Source organism: Ixodes scapularis, unplaced genomic scaffold (genome assembly GCF_016920785.2).
Source record: "Ixodes scapularis isolate PalLabHiFi unplaced genomic scaffold, ASM1692078v2 PGA_scaffold3__209_contigs__length_174095766, whole genome shotgun sequence".
NCBI classification, from domain to species: Eukaryota; Metazoa; Arthropoda; class Arachnida; order Ixodida; family Ixodidae; genus Ixodes; species Ixodes scapularis.
This window is the reverse complement of record NW_024609868.1, coordinates 39,719,032-39,741,204: the sequence shown is the minus strand read 5'-3', so window position 1 is coordinate 39,741,204 and position 22,173 is coordinate 39,719,032. Positions and strand designations below refer to the sequence as shown.

Here is a 22,173-nt window from a genome sequence, read left to right as displayed (position 1 = left end):
GCGTGCCAGTATGCTCTCTCGTCCTAAGAAATTTTAAGAAGTTTTAACGAATCTCGTCTCTCTCGGTCGTACTTGGTTGCATATGTGTGAACGGTGCAATGCCAATTTTTAATTGTTCCCTCATATCACATTTGGCAAAGTGAGGCTCTTTTAATGTGTCATATTAGACCACATTCCCCTCATGTTATTTTTGTTTCTATGTTGGTTTTGTGGTATTGAGCCTTTTAAAGTGTTACACGGCAGTAATTGTCTTTCTTAAAACAGAAAAGAAAAATATTTAAATTATTTATTCATTAAACATACCAGAACTACTCATTCACAGTATACAAGTCGTATTTTAGTTCTTATACCATCTTTTATGTTCATTAAAGACATCATAGAATTCTCTTATTTTTTTACTTGGGCGGGCGAGGAACGAGAAGCTAAAGAAGTTTGATGCTGATTTAAAATTGGACCCAAAGTAGAAGGCATTTATATTTGCTGAGTAATTCTGTAAGCAAGTACTTTTGTAACTGAATAAATGAATTAAAAAAAAAAAAAAAAACATGAGTGGGTGATCAGGATGTGACATCAGGAGTGTCTCGAGCAGATGTGTAATCCATAAGAAATTTTTTGCCTTGCACTGTGTTTAAGATATTGTAACCCATTGTCTTCAAAAAGTAGATTTGGTAAAGAGGTGCTGAAGGCAACTATTGGACAGTTGTCACGAACAAACGCTGAAAGGGGGGAGAGGGCCCAAAAAGGAGACTGGACAAATGTCATTCCTCAATCTCTTTTGCCATTGCATTTTGTGGACTCATTTTATTGGACAATGCAAGCGTTACCTTCAATACAAAAAATGAATGTGGGAAATTTAGAAATACACATCCTAAAAAAATATTATTGTTATTTTTTTATTCTTTTGGTTTTGAAAAGTTGAGAACTTAACTTGGGTTCATTGCCTGTGTATTTCTTACAGTTGGAGAATTCTGGCGACCCCCTGGACTTTGCAAATGCACGCAAGCTGACGTACTGGGAATGCGTTTACTACTTGATTGTGACGATGTCCACAGTGGGTTATGGTGACGTATACTGTCAGACAACACTGGGGCAAGTCTTCATAGTACTGTTTATACTTGTTGGCTTGGTGAGTTCAATGTCCTGATTTTACTTTACTATATCATGCTTCACTAGCATAGTCTTATGTGTGTGTTACAAACATGTATGTCGTTTTCCCCTGAAATTTTTAATTATGAAGATATGTCAGCTAAACAGCCCTTCCTGGCTTTTTGATTGAGTTTCACTGCAGGCTCTGTACAATTTTCTGATCGAGTATAATGCATGCAGTCTAGCTAATGCACAATGTAAATTACTATATAAGTATAACCTGTCTAAATATTCAGTTCTGTATCTACTGAGTGTGCGGAAATTAAGTAAAGTGTTACCTGATCTAAAACAGTTACAAACACTGTCCCGTTTAATTTTAGCGTTATTAGCTATCCATCTTGAGAAGCAGTTCACGTGCACTTTGAAGGGATTACTGATTTCCGCTGGAGACTTTGTTTTGACGAAGTTTAGCCATTACATCAATTTATTAAATTTATCACATTCTCTCAACTCACCTCTTCACTACTGTTGCATCCTACATTACTCTTATAGTTTGTGCAGGGGCCATAGAAATTTAGGTGTTTATTGCAGGGATCGTAAGCCCAAAATTGACAGTGCCTGTAAGCCACTTTTTTAAAACAAGTATTTACTCTCCTTGCTCCTGTCTTTCTCTGTCTTCATAAAAAGTATACTTGATTAAGCTCTTAATTGCTTAAGTACTTTTCGTAGCTAGTTTTGTACTGAGGCTCAACAACTTTGATAGGCCTGCTGGGTCATTTGCACAAACCTTGTGGATCAGATGGTGCACATTTTTCTAGAATTATGGGATCTGCTTCACACTATGTGTAGAAACAGCATTTAGCTCTTTTCATTTTATCCTGTTCTTTGTTCGGAGACATTTTTCGATCTGCTCTAATGCTGTTGTATGGAACTTACTTAATGTAAAAAAAAAAAAAATGTATTTTTACGAATGATAGCAATTGTAAAATACAAAACGTTTTGATATTGTACACCCAACACAAAAAGCTGCTGCTGGATTCTCTTTTTTTCCCGACCATAGTCAGTGGACTATACATGTTTAAAAGCTAAAATTTTATGCAATGCAGACTGTCTACAGGTGTGGACTATACAAGGATTTATTTTTTGAGATTGCTCATTATGACAAGACGTGACGAATTGCTTGAACATCTGATTATGTTGACTGTGATCCCTGTATGATGCGAGCTTTGTTGTATCGCTGTGTCTAAACATATGTTGGACATATCCCGATCTCAGAGTCTAAAGATACGTCATACGTACCCGGAACCCGGAGTCTAAAGATACGTCGGACATATCCGGATCTCAGAGTCTAAAGATACGTCGGACGTAGTTGGTGAACGGCCATTGGTCCGTCGAATGCACCCGCTCCACGCTCACGAGTCGTGTTTTCTTGTACTTGCATTTACGACTAGGATGAAAAAATTAAGCTTCAATCAACTCAAGCGTGTTACAAATCAATCCATTCCAATCCAGTTCAAGTAGCCGCAAGCCATCATCATCATCGCCCACAACAAAAAGTGTTGCGTTCACAAAGAGGGTGCATGTGCTTCGCACGTGTGACCAATACTCCCACCAATCTCTATGACAATTGCTGGATCGCGCTTCCTGCTCCCGCGAGCGGAGCCACCGAACGGCCATCTTGCTCGTAGACAAACTGCGGCTTTGCTAGCGTTGCAGAGGCTGGCGGCAGCATGCTGAAGACACATTTTCCACTCGTTCATCACCATTCGTCAAAAAAGCTTTTTTAGACCCTGTGTAAGCGTTAAGACTTGCCGTTGAGAACACGCGGCAAATTTTACAAAAGCGCACTGCCGCAGGAAAAAAGCAGAACTCGTAGAAAGCAAGTTTCGCCGGTCTTGCGGCATCATCAAAGCTCCCTTGGCACGCCTAAATGCTGCGTCTCTGCGCGTTCACATGCTTGGATTTTGACGTCACGGCAAAGTTTTGAAGGTGTGTCACGCGTAGGTGTGTTTGCATTATATATTGGCCGTGGAGTTCTGAATCGCTTAGCTCTTCCGGCAATTTTTTATCAATAAAGGGAGGAAAGCAATCTGTACAGCTGCTCTTATGCACTATTAACCATGGATATGTTCCAATCTACTCTAATGGATCACATGGCAGCACAAATAGAGCAATGCTGTGGAGGTTTTCGAAGGCAAAAGTACAAGATGGCGAGATTGGAAATCTTTGAGGCGCTGCCCATATGGTCGTGTGCAATCGGTTGACCAATCACAAATAGGCGAGCCGCGCTCAAACTTGGTGTCACGTGCAATTGTTGGTAATGAGCCAGACCATTGATCAGTGATGAGGAGCTGTGTTCACAAGTTTCTGTAAACCGTCAAACGATTTCATTCCCTCCCTCTTCCTTCGCCACTGGACACTGGATCAAGCTCATTTCTTGACTGCGAGAGCCGCAATTTACAAATGCAGTCGTCAGAGTAAAGTAAAACGCTGCTCCAGAGGCACATACGGCTTCACGGACATTGCACTCGCAAAACATATCCACCCGGCGTCGATTCTTGATCGGTATTCAAGCGTGCAAAACCACAAAGACGCAGCACTTCTGCGTGCCAAGGAAGCTTTGATGACACTGCGAGACTTGCGAAACTTGTTTTCAACGAGTTGTGCCTTTTTCCTGCAGCACTGCGCTTTCGTAAAAATTTCCAAGTGTTCTTAACGGCAAGTCTCAGCGCTTACACAGGGTCTTAAAAAACTTCTTCGGTGAATGAAGACGAACGAGTAGAAATTGTGTCTTCAGCACACTGCCGCCAGCCTCTGCAACGCTAGCAAAACCGAAATCTGCCTACGAGCATGATGGCCGTTTGGTGGCTTCACTCGCTCTGCAGCGACGAAGTGGGGAAGCGCGATCCAGCAATTGTCATAGAGATCAGTGAATACTCCCGTGGGAAATTATTATTCTACGTGTAGCAGACCTACAATAGGGTAGTCTAGCCTGGTGTACATGGCTTTCACATGACGTCAAAGCAGTCCTCCTTGCTAGTGGTAGAATGCACTAGAAGCTGAGATGACTAGTTTCTAGTTTGTAGAATTAGTACAGCACCGGTTTTGCATTTCCAGGGTTATTAATGGGGAAAGAACCGAAAGCTGGTTGTCAGTGCTCGCTCCTTGTCAGTTTTTTTACGTCAGCAGATGCACGTAAAAGAATGTTGCATCATACAAGTGCAAAAATCAGTAGGCAGGAGCCGTAATCCGCCAATCCTTTTTCACACACTGCATGCTTTGCACGTCTGTACGAAACGAAACTTCGACTGCCAGTGAAAGAAACGAACGGAAACGGCACACAAATGCTCATGTTTCGTGAGTTTTGTAATCTCTCTTGAACATTTTTCTCGAAACTCACAAAACGAAACAAAACTTAGACCGCCAGAGGAGAAAATGCCCGGAAACGGCACACAACGTTTTATGTCTCATCAAATTCGTACTCTCTTTTGAACATTGCTGTCAAAACTCTACAGCGGAGCCGGTTGAGTCCATTGAGCTCGGGGTCAGCGACGCATGCGGCATACCACTTGGTGCCACAAGCACCCTAAATGCGAATCGCGGCTATGCCCACAGACTCCGGGTCCCGGGTACGTCCGGCATATTTTCAGACTCTGGGATCCGAATACGTCCGACGTACCTTTAGACGCAGCGTTGTTGTATGTAAATCGAGCAGGCATTTTTATTGTGTATTGTATATGAGAATTGTTTACATAAGGAGCGTGCACCAAATGCAAACTATATGAATCAGGGGGTGAGGATCACATAGTACAAAAAATGTGGTACCAAGTCAACAAAACATATGATGAATTTTCAGTCTGTGTTTTCATGCCTCTGGTATTAGTCCAGGAAACATGGTTATTGAACTATCTGGATTAATCTAAAAAAAAAAATATAATAATTCCTTTTACATTGTTTTTTTTTTTTTTTTAATTAAGTCATCATCAAATGTTTCATAGATGAAATATGCATTTGGGGTGCGCCAGGGCTGGGCAGAGATACTCCAAAAAGTATTCGGGAATACAAATTCTGAGATACATGTGTTTTAAGACCCAAAATACAGATACTGAGGTACATTTTTTTTTTTTTTGCAACAGAATATTTCTGAGATAATTCTGCAAAAACGGTGAAAAAGTATTCCAGAATACAAATACAGATACTTACAGAAATACATTTGTTCCCGAGTGGTGCTACTTGGGGAAGGTGTAGTTTGTGCCAAATGCGAATGATAATTTATGCTTGTGCACCTCTTTTTGTGCCATTTTACGCACTGCCCCTTACCTCGAACTTTGAATTTATAATTAATGTCGCTAAAAAAGACATGTCACCCCTGTTAAACTAGATGGTTACAGAACGGTAAATACTGCGTACTGTGCTTGACAAAAGGCGTCTGCCCAAAATGAACCCTGTTTTGCCATGAGGGAACATCTCAAACTGTTTTCTTATATGCTTCTGAGTCAACCATAGTGGGGGGCGATTGGACAACAGGGCAAAACTTTTTTCTTCACTCAACTCTTTTAGTGTTCGCTTTGATAAATTGTGAAGAGTAGAGGACTTTGTGAGAGGGAGCTGATTTTGTTTTTCTTGCTGGTCGCCTTCTTTAAACCACAGCTTTTTTTTAATGTTCGTGACTGAGATGGATCATGTTATAGGGCAGGTTCATATTATAAATTCTGAAGCAACTTGCACCAAACAGATGTTTTTATATTTTATATTTATTTTAAAAAGGGCAACAAATGTAATGAGATACCTTAGTCTGGCAATGTATTGCGATGCAAGCGATTCATTGTAAATGTATCTCACTACTGATGTATGAATATGTTTTTCAAATATGTATTGATACAGAGATACAGATACTCGAAAGTATGTCTAAACTACTATCCTGATACATCTTTATTGCAATACTGCCCAGCCCTGGGGTGTGCACAAGTACTCATTGCAGATTCCATAACTGTCAGTGTAGGGGAGTGACAAAGCCAAGTTTTGCACGAGGCAGCATATCCGCACACTGGCTGCGGTGACGACAATCCGTAACACACTCCGCCTGTTCGTTTGTTTTTCCTGTGTTTTCTCTTTATTTCCGTAGGCCGTGTTTGCCAGTTGCATTCCCGAGATTCTAGAGTTGATAGGCACTAGACCCAAATATGGCGGCGAGTACAGGCGGGAGCATGGGAAAAGGTATGACGCCGTGGGTAACGTTCCACAAAAAAAAAAAAGTTTGCCGTTGAGACGTGACGTGGCGTGGTCGTCCATCTTTTTTCCTTCGTCTTCCTTGGTTCTTTCTACCTTATCTTTTTGTTTTGGCCGTCGTCCCCACGTCGTCGTCGTCTTCGCCGTCGTGGTGCGTCGTGGTGCGCCGTCAGTATTGTGCCTTCTCTCTTGCATGCCCTCTTGTACCCTGCACGGCTTAGTGGTTGCTGGCCAGGGCGTCGTTCGTCGTTGTGAGCCGCCTCTCGTGTTGTCACTCTGCACTCCTGGGCTGTGTGGCACGCTCTTCCGGGGTCCTCCCCCACCCCTGCGTTGTCCCTGCAATAGGGAGAGGGGTTCGTGCGGCTTCGCTGGTCCCAACGCTTCTGTGGCCGAGCAGCTGACGAATGCTTTCTCTGTTCCTGGGGGCATAGCAGCGGGGCTCTGGAACTTCAAGTCACGAGTCGGACAGGTCAAAGTGCCTCGCAATGCGTTGGAGCTGGGGAACTGCTGTGGGACTATGGACAGATATTTTTTTTGGTAGGCACGGCAGGCAACGGGAACTTTAGGAGGTGAATGTCTTCGGTTACCATATAACTGAGCAAGCTTAAAAGTGAGTACAATCTTGAGCTGTGGTACAAAGTCAAAATCACCAAGATGCAGGTAAATGTTGCCTGTAGTCGGTGTTAGGTTAGGAGTTCAGGGGAAGCTCCTCCCACCTCTTTACACTTTATGAGTGCAAACGTTGGAGAAGTCGCCTCCTCTCCAGCGTTCGCTCTGCTGAAGTGGAAAGAGGTGGGAGAAGTTTCCCCCAAAGATTGTTCATGCTGGAAAAGTAGCCCACATTTTTCATGACAATTTTAAGAATGATTCTTTTCCTTTAGGAATGCGTAAAAATTAGCACTTGAAAAACTGAGGCAGAGATTAGGAAGGGAACTTTAATTAAGAAGATGTTTTTCGATATTCCAAGTTATTTTGTAACCGAGTTTTTTTTTACACAAATAGAGAGGTATCTGTTTTCTTGCTGGAAGAGCAGATGTGTATTGTCTCCCATTGGAGGAGCGCTCTTTTTGTGCGTGCATTACTGTTCCGTTGGGAAAGGAGTGGCGCGAGCACGCTATACTGGCTGGTTGAAGGAAGTCACAAAATGATTTAAGGATTGTAGCTTTTTCTTCCGTTTTCTTAAGGGGGAAGGGGAGGGCGGGTCTATTTCTGTAGATATTAATGTAATTATAATTAGATAATTCAATGTATTCGAACATAGTTAGTTTTTAAAGTCTACGGAGTAAGGAAGGGAAACCAAGTGCCCACTCTGCTGTTGGAGGAAAGGTTAGGTGACATGTTCCAAGAGATTTTTTGACGGCTCATAGTTTTTGGCTGGAACGCAACGTGGTTGGTGACGCGGCATGCAGCTATACGCGAGTGTCTGCACTGGCAGGGTTCATTCATCTCTCCTTCCTTTCTTTTTTTTCCCCCACCTTACTTTCTACCTCCAGCATTCCTTCACGATATGTCAGATCAGCTACAGTGCACACTGGTGGAGCCCATTACATTTTCCTACCAAGCAGTAAATTCATTCATCAGCTGTCATGCAGTTTGTATCACATTTCTGTAATTGAAATTAGGAAAACATGCTGCTATAATAGCAGGTAACATGTGGATCTAGTCTGATTTGAAAGAGACACAAAGACATTAAATCATCCACTGCCTGACCAAAGAATAATGTATAAGCATTTTTTGCTTAAGCGAAACTTTCCTGACAGTTTTGGGAGTTTGATAGCTTTCAAGAGATGTTGACAAGCTAACAAAGGCTGGTCATTCGGTGATACACATTGGCTCGCATTATTTGCCAAGCCTATTGCACTATCTTTAAGGTGGCAAATGCCTCCCCAAACAGTTTGCACTGTAGACTTCCACATAAGCACAGACACACCAACACAGTTGCCGGGGGGCTTCTTGGATTGACCCCTTTTGGCCAAGCTGCCGCATTGGCAGGGCTGTCGAGAGCAGGACAGGAACGCAGGAGGAGTGAATATTTGAGTCTTGGGCTCGTGCTGTGCCACTGTACGTTGCCGTGATGGGCAGCTGGGGCCTGATGCTGGATGACCTATTGCTGTCTCTTTCTCTTCCCTGTCTCTCTCTCTCTTTCTCTTTCTCTCTTTCTCTCACTGTCCGGCTGTCGCGCTAGGCCGTGTTCGCTAGCTGTATACCGGAGATCATAGACCTAATTGGTTCAAGGCCAAAGTATGGTGGAACATTCAAGTCAGAAAGAGGACGAAGGTAACGTGAACTTTGTGGCACTGGTAGAGATGTAGTTCCTCTTTCTAACGAACTTTGTAGTCTCCTCGTTTTTTTTTCTCTCTTTTTCTCCTCCCTTCTTTCTGTCTCCTACCTAGACCTCTTTCTTCCTGCATGGACACAGCACCATTTTTCTATGATCTCCTTGCTCCCCTCGTTTGTCTGGGTGGCAAATCTCGCGCCAGCCATGTAGGCGAAAAGGAAACTGTTGGATTGCTCCGAACTGTGCATGCTGGCGGGATTTCTCGACTCTCGTTGAAGCCCGCAGCGCTTACGTTGTTTCCATGTCTAACATCTGAACATGAATGACCGACTTCCCCTGCATTATGATTGAGGACGAACATATTTTCTGGGATCTGCTTGTTGATTTGTTACCTGTACTCTCGCTTCGGCAGCCTTCATTTACTATCGCCTATTGGGTATCATTAGGCAGAGTGGAGGAGCTTATACTTGCGTAAGTGAACCATGCAGGCAACAAAAATGAAGCGAAAACAAAGGCCACTTGATATTACAAGTGATTCAATTCACTCTATTGTTAGTGAAGTAATGATATGTTTCTTTTAGCTGTTCTAAAATTTAATGGTTTGTGATTGAAGTACTTGCTGACTTTAAGGATGGAGAGATACCTTTTATTCTTCACATTCAATTCTTTACCAGACAACACGCTGCTGAATATTTGCTAGATTCAATCAGAAACCTCCTGGGTTTTTCCTGAGTATCTGAAAGGTTGATACTATATTGATGAAAATATTGTAAGCGCATTTGCTCGTACTGTTTGTGTCACTACCCTGACAATTGACATGACTAGTTTTGAAGCCTTGTCTTACATATTCTCAGCATTTTGTCACTACAGTCCTCCCTTTTCATACTCTTTAATCCGTGTTTCCCTTCCTGGCCTTTTTTTTCCTCCTTAGTCGCTGCTTGTTGCATGATTTATGTGTTGCATGACACATTTTCTTGTAGAAATCACTGTCAAAGGCAAGAGCAGCATTGCATGAAATGTGCTTTGCCTCTTTGCTGTGCAGTGTGTCCATTGCTATCATGACTTAGAAGTAGTTTGTATCTTATGTCTCAATGTTATTTCTGAGCGAATAATGACCTCGGAGGCTCTGCCATGTTTTGTGTGAGCTTGAATTGTCTGTCCTGTAAGTGTGACAAATTCTTAAATTTTACTACAAGGTAATGAGCATCAAATCAATCTTTGTTTCAGAAGTATACAAAAACAAATTAACCTCGCATGACTTACTAGACACTTCTCCATTGGTGAAATATGTTTTTCTATTTTGTCTCGGTAATAATAATTCAAGTGTTGAACACAAAGAGTTTTAGTAGTAATAAAATAGAAATATGGATATATTATTTAGTTCTTCAAATGTCACACAATTTTTCCTTTTTTATATTATTGTGGCACGTGCTAATACATGTCATTGAATGACTAGCTCATCCTGAAAAAAAACATAACAGGAGTTAAAACAAAGGAGAAAAAAAGATGTAGATTCTTAGGTGCTTCGATCATAGAATTTCAGTTGCTTTATTTCTCTTGTTTCCAGGCACATTGTCGTCTGTGGGCACATTACATACGAATCTGTGTCTCACTTCCTCAAAGATTTCCTCCATGAGGATAGGGAAGATGTTGACGTAGAAGTAGTTTTTTTACACAGGTAAGTCTGATTCAAAGCTGTGTTACAGTGAAATTTCAGTGTGCAACATCCTGTGGTTTGCATCGTAGCCACCCAGGCGAAAATCAGTCCACTTCCAGCTGGATTATGGAACTGGAAATGAGGTGGTCCAGCTGGATTCCAGCTGGACCCAGCTGGGTTCCAGCTGGGTACAGCTGGAATCCAGCTGGACTGCCTCATTTCCAGTTCCAGCTGGGTTCCAGCTGGGTACAGCTGGGTTCCAGCTGGGTACAGCTGGAATCCAGCTGGACCGCCTCATTTCCAGTTTCATAATCCAGCTGGAAGTGGACTGATTTTTGCCTGGGCAGCATAAACAGCCTTGCTCGTGAATTCACATTCATAATAGCTCACAAAACTTTTGCTAATCCTTCGAATTGTTGTAGCAGAAATGTGCTGTATCTTTATGTCAATGACTTGTTTATGTTAAGAAATAGAGTTTTGATTGGTTGTTTTAGTGCGCAGCTCTTAGGCGCCCGTTTGCGAGTAGAGTGGCGGCACCGTCGGCGTCAACGTAACCGCGCGTGTTGCATTATGGGACGTTTCTCCACCAAAGTCAGCGGGGAAATTTTCCCGTTAAAGTTAGCAGGGAAATTTTCCTGCTAAATTTAGCGGAAAAGTTTCTCGCTAAATTTAGTGGGAAAATGTTTCCGCTAAGTTTAGCAGAAAATTTTCCCGCTAAAGTTGGCGGCGATATTTCCCAGCTAAATTTAGCGGGAAAATTGATGTCGCGCGACCTCAACACCAATTCAGTTTCCCCGCTAAATTTAGCTGAGGAAATGACATCACGACTTGGTGTCACCTCACCATGAATAAATTCAGCGGCAGGAGGAGAGGAGGAGGAAAGAAAAAGAGTACAAGGAGGGAAGTAGGAGCAGGAGGAGGAGGGGCCCTCTCCTCCATACCCTCCTCTCCTCCTCCTCAAGAGCTGCACTCTAGTTTCGCATTACAGAGATTTGTAAACATCTTCCATTTTTTAAAGAACTGACTATTTCTTTTATTTTTCTTGTAACTTGGCAGGAATGTATGAAATAGAACCATATTAAACTTATTACTTCATCTTCCTGCAAATATAATGGTTTAAAGAGAAACAAATAGAAATAAATTAAATACACATCAATGAAACTTTAGTCGAAAGATTATTCGGCTCCAGGCATCTTAGTGCTATTTTACCTTTTTGTAATTTTCCTGGAATGTTTTTTTTATCCCATATTGTTCCTAAGTGTTTCTGACATTATTGATTACATAATATTCTTTACGAGGCTTTGATGATAACTATTATTGGAGATTTGTAACACGAAAAAAATTCTGAAAGCCTAATTGTAGTTAGCATACTGAAAATGATCCAACTAAACTGAGGTTCACTCAAATATTTTATTATTATCTTATAGTTTCTTTTTTGATGTGAATGATACAGTGCACTAAGTGATGTTCTCATGATGTCGTCTTACAGAAAGCCCCCAGACCTTGAGCTGGAAGGCTTAATAAAGAGGCATTTTACTACGGTGGAGTTCTTTCAAGGCAGTGTCATGAATCCTATTGACTTGCAGAGAGTCAAGGTAATGATGCTCTTAGGTACCTTCCGAGTACAAGCACCTTTACAGTTTACCTGTTTAATTATTGCATAGTAAGTTTCTAGGCCAACTATAAAGTTGATTCACTTTTAATCCAAGGAGAGGTTCGATGCGTACATAATCATCATCATGAATTTATTTTTTCAAGTTTCGTGATAGGTATTATTGTTTTGATTGTTTGTTTATTGTTACTGTTAGCCCAGAAGAACCGATACAGGGTGGAGTTTTAACACTTAATACGATCGAAAACAAAATATACATATTGGGCCAAGGTTTTGGCTACATCCACAAGAGTTTAACTGAACACAAAATTTACGATAATGTTAAAAAAAAAAAAAACTGTTTAACACACAATCAAGCATGCACGACCACATAGCTCTCAAATCAAAATTGCATCACAAAAACATCAATATGCTTACATTATACATTTTATATTTGGCATCATATGGACTTCAGACATTTGGAAGCATAGGTATACTGTAGTAAGGTCGAAGCTTGATTTAGTTTTAAGTGATGGAGCTACATGAACAGCGTTTTATCTGTCCACTTTGTTTACTCCTCACTCGTTTGTTTGTGCTGTCTTTATTTTTACTATTAGAATACTGGTCTTTATATCATCATATACAGTTACATAAATAGCTGTAGCATGTATTGTCTGTGGTCCTGTGGACTAGTAGTTCCAGGTGCAGAAATAGGTGTACCACATCTTATGACATTATTTTATGGGTGAGTACAGTTACGAGGATAGATCCTATGCTGTGGTCTGTCTGTCGTCATGATAGCTAATGTCTGTTGCAGGTTAAGAACAGCAGGGCAATCTTCTCCCAGAAAGCGTTTTACTCTTTCCACTTTAGCTTAGAGAACGCTGGTGGAGAAAAGGCGGGTGGGGAGGTGGAAACCACCAATCCCGGCAAGCAAAAAGCTTTGTGGGTGGGGCTGGTCCATCTATCCTAAAGCTGCAGCTGGTATAGTTGGATGGGAAGGCATACTGTATTCCATTTAAACTAGCACGTTTTTGGTTGCACCTTAATTTGACCATGAACTAGTCAACCCCAAGGTTAATTTTCAGTGCAACATATGAACCACAGGTCTCTTTTTTTTTGTACTATAACACTGTATTGCGTTCCAGGTCCATGAGGCAGATGCATGTTTGGTGCTGGCAAACAAGTACTGCCAGGACCCGGATGCTGAAGATGCTGCTAACATTATGAGAGTCATCTCCATTAAGAATTACTCTGATGACATCAGGGTGATAATCCAGCTCATGCAGTATCACAACAAGGTGAGAATTTACCTTTTTACGTTTTGATAACAAAACCTAAAGCTAGTCTGATTTTAGAAGTAAAAAAAAGCAATTTGCTCAATACTTCAGCTTGGGCGAGTTGGTTAAACATGCTAATACTTCGCAGCGCACAACAGACAACACACCATCAAACCAGATACACACAAAGAAACAACACTCACGCAGCGCTGACTGTCAACTCTCGGATATATTAATCTTCGTTCTTATCTTTCACCCTTACGCACTAAAAAAGAACTAAATGTTAACCAAGGAAGAACAGCGAAAGAAAAATAAAAATAAAAAGAAAGGGGAAAGATTAATATAGGAAAGAAAGATGGAAAGAAATGGAAGAAAATAAGATCTAGTCCTACTACAGTAAAATTACTGAGGAGGTTTTCCTAAATAATATAACTAGCATAGACCTGCTAGACGGAGTATGCGTTAGTACCCCGTCGATTAGCTTATCAAGAAAAGAGTTATATTATTTAGGAAAACCTCCTCAGTAATTTTACTGTAGTAGGACTAGATCTTATTTTCTTCCATTTCTTTCCATCTTTCTTTCCTATATTAATCTTTCCCCTTTCTTTTTATTTTTATTTTTCTTTCGCTGTTCTTCCTTGGTTAACATTTAGTTCTTTTTTAGTGCGTAAGGGTGAAAGATAAGAACGAAGATTAATATATCCGAGAGTTGACAGTCAGCGCTGCGTGAGTGTTGTTTCTTTGTGTGTATCTGGTTTGATGGTGTGTTGTCTGTTGTGCGCTGCGAAGTATAAGCAATTTGCATCAGATTTTGAAGTGATACCGAACGTATTGCCTTTATTTTGCTTAAATATAAACTAAAGTGAACTAAATTCACATCAAAAACACCAATCTTGTTTATCTAAATAGTGTTGTGCGAATATTTGAAGTTTCGAATGGTAGGTCTGAATTATACACTATTCGATATTTGCTTCGGGATGAACTGCTGTATTCATGTTTTTCTAAGTGTTTATTGTGGCGGGTTAGTCCCGTTGAGCACCCTTCTTACCGAGGGGGGGTGCACTCCGTTAAAAAAAAACAAAAAAAAAAACAGCGGAAGCGAGCTCTGCGGGTGTTGCTTCTCTGCAGTGCGCCGGTGCTAGGAAAGAAGCACACTGAACGGGGTAACCTGCCACGATCAAACCTCGAAAAAGTGTGAATATCGCAATTGCGTGCTTGGGAGAAAAGCAGAGTTTCAAAGCAGGATGGTGCATGCGTGTGCCTGGTGTATTTGAAAAGGAACGGGAACTCTAGGAATGTGCATATCATTACGGTAGAATTTTTAAAATTAATCTTTGGCTGTGATGCAAGAGTATATGTTAGGCAGAGATGCCCTGACAACCTGCACTCTTTATTTGTGAATATTTTTTTCTTTTTCAAGTTCGATATTGAAGAAAGAATTTTTGCATATAGCAAGATATGTCAGTCCACTTAATTAGGTATGGCTGGGCATCTCTATAGGTTTAATTCAATGTCAAATTCATTGTTCACTTGCCATACCTTATGAGTTCACAGTTCGTAAATATAGTTACCGTAATATCCCGAAAGGTGCCCCTCTCCGAAAGATGACCCACCCTTATTTTTGGCCTGATTTGCTATATTTCTTTTAAAACACCGAAAGGTAGCCCACTTCTAGTAATTGCAGGGCCCTGGCCAATGGTGACCTCGGCAGAAATGGTGTTACTTAGCAACGGTGGGAGATATGCGAACATCACTGACTGGGAAAGACAGTCGTCTTTGGCTCATCACCCCTCCCTGCTATCACAAGTTGCAGAACTAGTAGCATTTTTTCAACTTTCTTTATCGCACAGCGAAGTGTAGCTTACTCTTTATTTTCACCCGATTCACTTTCGATTTTAGGTGGGCTATCTCTCAGGATATTATGCTAGGTTAAAATTAATGTATAGTTGGATGAGTTGAAGCTTCAGAGCAGCCTTCACGAGTTTAGCTGGGTTTTCGTTTTAGCATGGTGCAATGGTAGTGAGAGGCTTGGAGAAACTATTCACTATTCAATTCGAAAATACTACCAAAACCCCTATTCGCTTCGATTTTGTTGTGAACTAAAAATCAACTATTTGCATGTAACAAAATCTTAAACCTGGAAAATCCTAAATTGTTAATTTATGTTTTTTTGCTGGTACTGGTTGTTTAAAATGAGGTAGACAGTTAACAGATCGCACCCATACTCCACTTGCCCTTACACTGAGACGAGAAGCACCACCTCGTTGCAAACTTTCTGCCCTTGCTAACACGAGTGTGAACACTCAGGCACTCGCAACCAAAGCACTGCAGAAGCCAGTGAGCTCGCGCTGTAGGCGGAGCTTTTAGTCTCAGGGTGAACGGAATATAGTGGACTCTTCTGAAGCTTCAGTGGGACGTCTTCAGGTCATTTGTGACAACAGAGCAGTGCTACAGTGCATAATAACTGCATACTCGAATAAGCAACCAGGTGTCATTGCAGATGCCAGTGCCGAGTCATTGTAGTTTATTGAGAGTGCAGGGGCAATATATTCAGACAGGTGGGTAGGTACCACAGTGATGCTCCCAAGCAGGTTGTCACCATTGTGACCACCTTCCTTTATCATCGGCGTGGCGCTTTTGACGTTGCCTCAGTTTTGCCTTAACTCTGACGGAGAAAATGAGCATAGTTGGACTCTAATATTTCGCTGTGTATCCTGTCATTAAGCACGCCAGCCAGTAAACAAGGTGCAACTAGTATGCATATACTATTTGGCTTTATCATTTGTTGCTTTAGTTTGTGGTTAATTTTATTTACCTTTCTTGAAAAACACCTTTTAGATCTTGTGCTAACATAAATGTAAGCCCTGTATCTGTTGACATCGAATTACTGGCAGTTGTTGAATATTTTTTTTATTTCTGTTATACTAGGCCTACCTGCTGAACATCCCCAGTTGGAATTGGAAACGGGGGGATGACGTGATCTGTGTATCTGAGCTGAAACTTGGATTTATTGCACAAAGCTGCCTGGCTCCAGGTTTTTCGACCATGATGGCCAACCTGTTTGCCATGAGGTCCTATAAAACGGTCAGTTGCCTCTTCATCATGCCCTCCTTTTTACACGTGTCTGAAATATACTAGGTTGCGAAGGGAGTTTTGTCTATGAATTTAGCATGCTACATTTAAAAAATAGTTACTTTTTTAATGCAATAGCATTAACTGTTCCATGGAGCGTAGCCAGAAGTTTGTAACTGCGAAAAGCGGCTCCTAAATTCTCTTCCTCAGCATAACGGCAGTTAAAATGGCTGCGACACGTCACGTGCTGTTTTCATTGGCTGAGCGAAATGGCGCCTAAATGCGATGGCACCTCGGAGGAGAAATGTTTCCAAGTAATATTTTTACACATATTAAAGTTTTGGATGACATATAGGAGTGTTGAAAACGACTTCCCAGAGATCGACACCAAGTACGGCGTCTAGGACGACCTTTAGGACGACATCAAGGACAACCTCTCGGACGACGTCTAGGACAACCTAAAGGACAACCTTAAGCACGATGTTAAGAATGACGCCTAGAGGACAACATCTAGAGGATAATGTGTAGGACGACCTCTAGTACGATGTCAAGAACGACGTCTAGGACGACTTCTAGGACAACCTCTTGGACGACCTTAAAGGCCGACGTACAACCTCGGTTTTCTGTAGGGAAGATAATCCTCTTAGGGCTCCTCTCTCCTAAGCTGCGAGGGAGAGCCAGGTTGGGGCAAGGTAAAACGTGGAGAGGATATATAGGAAAGGAGGTGGCGAACAAAAGTGGAAAGCGCAAAGTGTACGTCGGCCTTTAAAGACGACATTGAGAATGATGCCAAGAGGACGACATTGAGAACGGCGCCTAGAGGAGGACACTTCAGGAGGCTGTGCCGTATTTGCGTGGGTGGTTACATTTTCCTGTGGAAGTTGCTGCAGATGTAGACACTGCTTCCGATGTTGAGGCCATAGATGTAGATGCGGTCACCTCACAGTTCTTCACATAAAGCACACAACGAACATAGATGAAGTCTGAAGCGCACCTTTTGCACACTGTGCTCTGGCGGTGGCATCATGCTGATAACGTATGATGACGCTTGATGACATATTTTTTGGCCATCTTTCAGTCACAATGCCGACGGACGCCGCTTGTTTTTCATGTACTGTGACAAGTGACGTCGTCCCAGGGGTCTAGGACAACTGCAAGGACAAAGGTCGTCCTTGAGCAGATGATTGAGTGGCACGTGCCACTCAATCACATTTTTATGGCCATTTACTCCGATTTGTCGCTCAATGAGACAAGTAAGGCTTTCGCCTTAATAACCAATACCACTTTTAAGGACCAATAGAGTAGTCAAGGATAGTTTAGGTTACATGGATTTTGACTTCGGAGAACCACCGTATTTATTAAGACATTGGTGTACTTTTTTTAAGAATTTTGTTTAAATTGGGTGTCGATTTTTATTAGCAACCAAAGAATATTGACCAATTCAATAAATGTTGCCCCAAATCAGCAGCTTCTCCTAGCACGCTTATGTTAGGCGGTGAAGCTTGCCGCACGCACACCACCAGCGGTGATCCAGTGCACGGTGATAAACTCTTAACTTGACGTGGAGTGAAAGTAGCGCAGCCGGGGTGGGGAACCTAGCCACGAAGCACATCAGAAGTGTGCATGCATTCCGGATAGAAGGGCAGAAAGATGAATGGCTGGTTGTGAAAGCCGCAGTCCTTTTTGAAGCCTAGCTAGTTCAAGGTCGTGCCTGCCCGGGAAAGAACAGGCAAGAACAGTGCGCCTCAACGAGCAAAGATGAAGAAGACTGGGTGCAGAGCAAAGTAAAGCCGTGACTGGATCGCTGACACATTCTGCCGACCATGTTGGATGGCACTTTTTGGACACCAGCTAGAAAGGCAAACGCATCAAACGGGAAATTAATAGACATTCTCCTATGGGTATTCAACGGGACCAGCATTCGTGAATGTAAGAGCGAGGAGGGCCTATCAGCCGTGAATTTATGAACAATTGGTTCTACTGTATTTCTTTTTGAGGCAGTCTACTTACTCAACTTGTTCATTAGCTTATCAATGTTTTTTTTTAATTTAGTACACAGTAGACTGAAAACTATTTGGCACCTAGTTGATCACATACGACTACGTCCTAGTCCCAAAATATGAACCGAATTGTCCGCATTCAAACATCTTTCCGTGCCTAAAACTTCTCATACCACTTCGTTTAGTCCCTTTGCCATTTGTCAGTTCGCCTGTGGTCTGCTTCCAAGCAGGTCAAGTGCTATTACCATTATGGTGCAATAGAAACCTGATAGCGTGTTGGCCTTCATATCATTTGTGCAACAGTCTATGACCATTTCCATTTTGTTTATTGCCAAGAGGATTAGTACATATTGCTTATAATATGCATTACAGGCTGGCTTCTTCAAAAAGCTAATCAGCGTGAGTGGCATTGGCAGGGTTCTAGTGAAACTTGGTTGTGGTGGAATACTTTATCCGGGCGATAGAAGGTTGCCAGAAGTAGTATTGGGCAGTGCCAAAGGCTGAAGCAGAATAATAGTCATAGGGAAGGTTTTGAATGGTCTGTATGAAAACTAACAGCATGGCATTTTTTGTATTACTTTAATGGTGCATTTGCATGCTTTAGAAAGAGGGTACTGTAGGAGCTATATCCTGTTTACACCTAGACAACAGTTTCTAAATACCTTTTACCTTTTTTAAAAATAAAAAAGTGGTTATGTATCACTAACAGAAAAACGCTTATTATGGCATGTACAGTAACACCACCATGCAGTTGGCCATTTTTGGTAGCTGTGGCACTACTATAGGGCGAGCAAGTGTTCTAAAATGCATCTTTTATGCATCAGAGTGCAAAGAGGGGCAAGCCAATCAAAGTTCAGCATAGAAAATGCGTAAAGAATGCGCTATGACGACGCAGCCAAGCTTGCGTCATCATTGGTTGAGGTTGGGAGGAAACAAATGCACGTGGGCACATTTGGGGACAAAAAAATGCGCGAGCTATGCAAAGAGAAGACAAACAACTGCATGTCATATAGTAGACAGTTCCCAGTCAAGTTCCAGCACCTTAGTTAATTCCTCACCCAGGGTAGTTAGGGGTAGTTAGTTCATTCAGTCCAGTTGAACATGTCCAGCTTATGAAAACATGCAGCTGTTTTTATAAGCCATTGCGGAGAAATGCGACAGAAAAGCTAATTCTGTGTTACTTTGTTGCAGTCTCCTGACATGCCCTCATGGCAGAATGATTACCTCTGTGGTACTGGAATGGAGATGTACACCGAGAGCTTATCCGCCTCTTTTACAGGCATGACCTTTCCTCAAGCTGCAGAGTAAGACCAGTGATCCTCATAAGTTTCCACGCGTGTGGTGTTGCACCGTTGCGCTGTTTCACGTGTGGCTCGAACACTTTTCAGGCTTTGTTTTGTAAAGTTGAAACTTCTACTCCTGGCCATTGAAGTGGCTGTCGAGGAAGGAGCTGACTCCAAAATTGCCATTAATCCCAAGAAAAAAATTAAAATAACTCTCAACACTCAGGGTTTCTTTATTGCTCAGTCTGCTGACGAAGTCAAGCGGTACGTACGCCCTGTCAGAAACCAATCATCTTTGCCTGCTGAATTTACCTTGAAATTGCTTCCTCGTTTGGTGCAGGGCTTGGTTTTACTGCAAAAACTGTCACGAGGACATCAAAGATGAAAAGCTCATAAAAAAGTGCAAGTGCAAGAATCGTAAGTGTCTGCCCGGTAGAGTTTCCTCACCTTCACTCTGGATTCGTCGAGAGTTGAGTTTACGTTTCAAATGAGAAATAACATTAAACTTTGTATTGACAGTTTAGGTGAATTGGTCTATAGGGTGCATCTAGATTTGAATTAAGCAATTCAGGAAGGTAGGGTCATGAGGAATTAGTTTACTCAGGCATATTGTTAATGAAATACACTTTCGATTTTCTTGATTCAAACCTCTTTAGTTACTAGCTATATATATCACACACTAAGAGAATCATATTTTCTCTGCCACTTCTGCAGTCACCTTTAGGCAGCGATGTGGATAGATAAGGTTACTTTGATTTCAAATACTGTAAACATTATAAAAACATTCCAGGTTTGCTTTGGCTTTGGTAGTTTTTGAGCACTGAATATTCTGTCGTATATACCTGCCAATTGTTGCTGCTTTACCAACTGAAGCTATTACTAAGCAAGTTATTCATCTAACCCTTTTGACCCTATAATGTTGTAACACTTTTCTGCCAGTTTGTCCTGACATTAACTGCTTGCTTGTTGCTTTATGCATCTTGCACTATTTTGTACACCTTGAAAAGGCAAAAGTATGTATTCTCACTGTCTTACTATGTCACACCAGATGCATTATATGCTTTTACCAATTGTACAACATTGCTCAATCGTTCAACATGAATAGCCTAAATTTTAACATCATTAGCACTGCACACTAAAGCCTTGTGTCTAATGCCATACTTATACACACACCTTTATGTCACATTTGACATTTACCACTGATCATAAGTCTTATTAAAGTAGATTTAACTATACACACCTCACATTTTTCTATGCCACTTCCTTGTGGTCAGTTTCAGCTCAGAGCTTGTTTAATTGTGTGAGTAGGTCTGGCATTCCTCAATTGTTTCTTGTTGCTTAAACCTGCTAAGTGTCGTTGAATGTACTGCTGGTAAAACTATGAGCTGCATAGACGGAGGAAAGAAGCTGCCACACGAGGGCACACATGCAGTGCAATGGAGGCTAAAGAACTATAAAAAAAATTAATGTTAGTGGAAGATGATTATGTTCACATGGGCATGATGCCCCAGTTAAAAATAACCATTGAGTCCAATTAGGATATTCATTTGGAACCAATTAGAGTCAATGGAATTCAGTTGGTTCTGGGTTATCCAACTAGTCATTCTAATTAGTTTCAATGTTTCCAATTGGTTATACCAATTAGGACCAACAAAATTCAATTAGTACTGGGTCACCTAATTGGTCACTCTAATTGGGTTTAATGTTTCCAACGGGTTATTCCAATTGGGATCAATAAAATTCAGTTGGCTCTGGGTTACCTAATTGGTACTCTAATTGGATTCAATGTTTCCAACTGGTTATCCCAATTAGGATCAATAAGATTCAGTTGGCACTGGGTCACCTAATTGGTCACTCTAATTGGATTCAATGTTTCCAACTTTATGTTTTCAGTGTTTCCAGTTAAATTTTATTGATCCCCGATTGGGATCAACAAAATTCACTTGGCACTGGGTCACCTAATTGGTAAAACTAGTTGGGTTCAACATCTCCAACTGCTGCTAGGTCACCCAATTGGTCATTGTAATTGGTTTGAAATGTAGTTTCTGCAGTTGATGGCTGCATACTTTACGAATTAACTACCGTTCTAGACAGAACTTGCCATTTTCTCTTTATCCTCACCCCGAAATGAGTTTCCAATGATCGCATTACATTTTCTTTTAGCTTCAATTGACAATTTTTTTTCAGTATTGTGTTGCAATCAATGTCTTCAACATCGCAACTTGTACTCTATGATACATCAATAATAACGAGAATATGTGCATTATCTTGTTAACCTGGGGGATTAAGCAATTCCTGAATAGCCTCACACCCATTGCATGACCCACGCACAGCACCCCAAGTGGCGTTTCTTCTTCTCCAGCCGCCCTTTCTGTAGAGCATCTCATAGCTTTCCCAGCTGTACAGCTTTGTTTAGTACTAATCCTCAGTGTAATCGTTTTTTTAGTTTTGCTTCTTTTTGTTCTCACAGTGACAAAGCATGTTACAGTGGCAGCTCTCACGCACCTGCATAGTCCCGTTTTTAAGTGATGTATACGGCAGCTGCATTTGCTTGAGAGGAGTGCACTTCCCACGATGATGTAAATTTATGTTGACTATGCCGCTAAGCAAAGTATTGACCCCCGCAAAAATCTCAAAAGAGGCCTGCCTCAGTTTTCAAATAAATTTAATTTCGGGGTAGTATTTGACACGCATGTT

At 41.5% G+C, this 22,173-nt stretch overlaps 1 protein-coding gene across 8 annotated transcripts in view; it reads left to right on the top strand.

The window, feature by feature from the left end:
* LOC8031649 (calcium-activated potassium channel slowpoke) overlaps window positions 1-22,173 on the top strand; it is a 187,180-nt gene that overhangs the window by 126,748 nt on the left and 38,259 nt on the right. For all 8 annotated transcript variants that reach the window (XM_040499761.2, XM_040207174.3, XM_040207170.3 and 5 more), the window contains 9 exons: window positions 959-1,126; window positions 6,212-6,303; window positions 10,161-10,271; window positions 11,740-11,845; window positions 12,990-13,142; window positions 16,050-16,205; window positions 19,385-19,497; window positions 19,582-19,740; window positions 19,817-19,893. In XM_040499761.2, coding sequence (XP_040355695.1) covers window positions 959-1,126; window positions 6,212-6,303; window positions 10,161-10,271; window positions 11,740-11,845; window positions 12,990-13,142; window positions 16,050-16,205; window positions 19,385-19,497; window positions 19,582-19,740; window positions 19,817-19,893 — 1,135 coding nt within the window. The remainder of the gene's footprint in view (window positions 1-958; window positions 1,127-6,211; window positions 6,304-10,160; window positions 10,272-11,739; window positions 11,846-12,989; window positions 13,143-16,049; window positions 16,206-19,384; window positions 19,498-19,581; window positions 19,741-19,816; window positions 19,894-22,173) is intronic.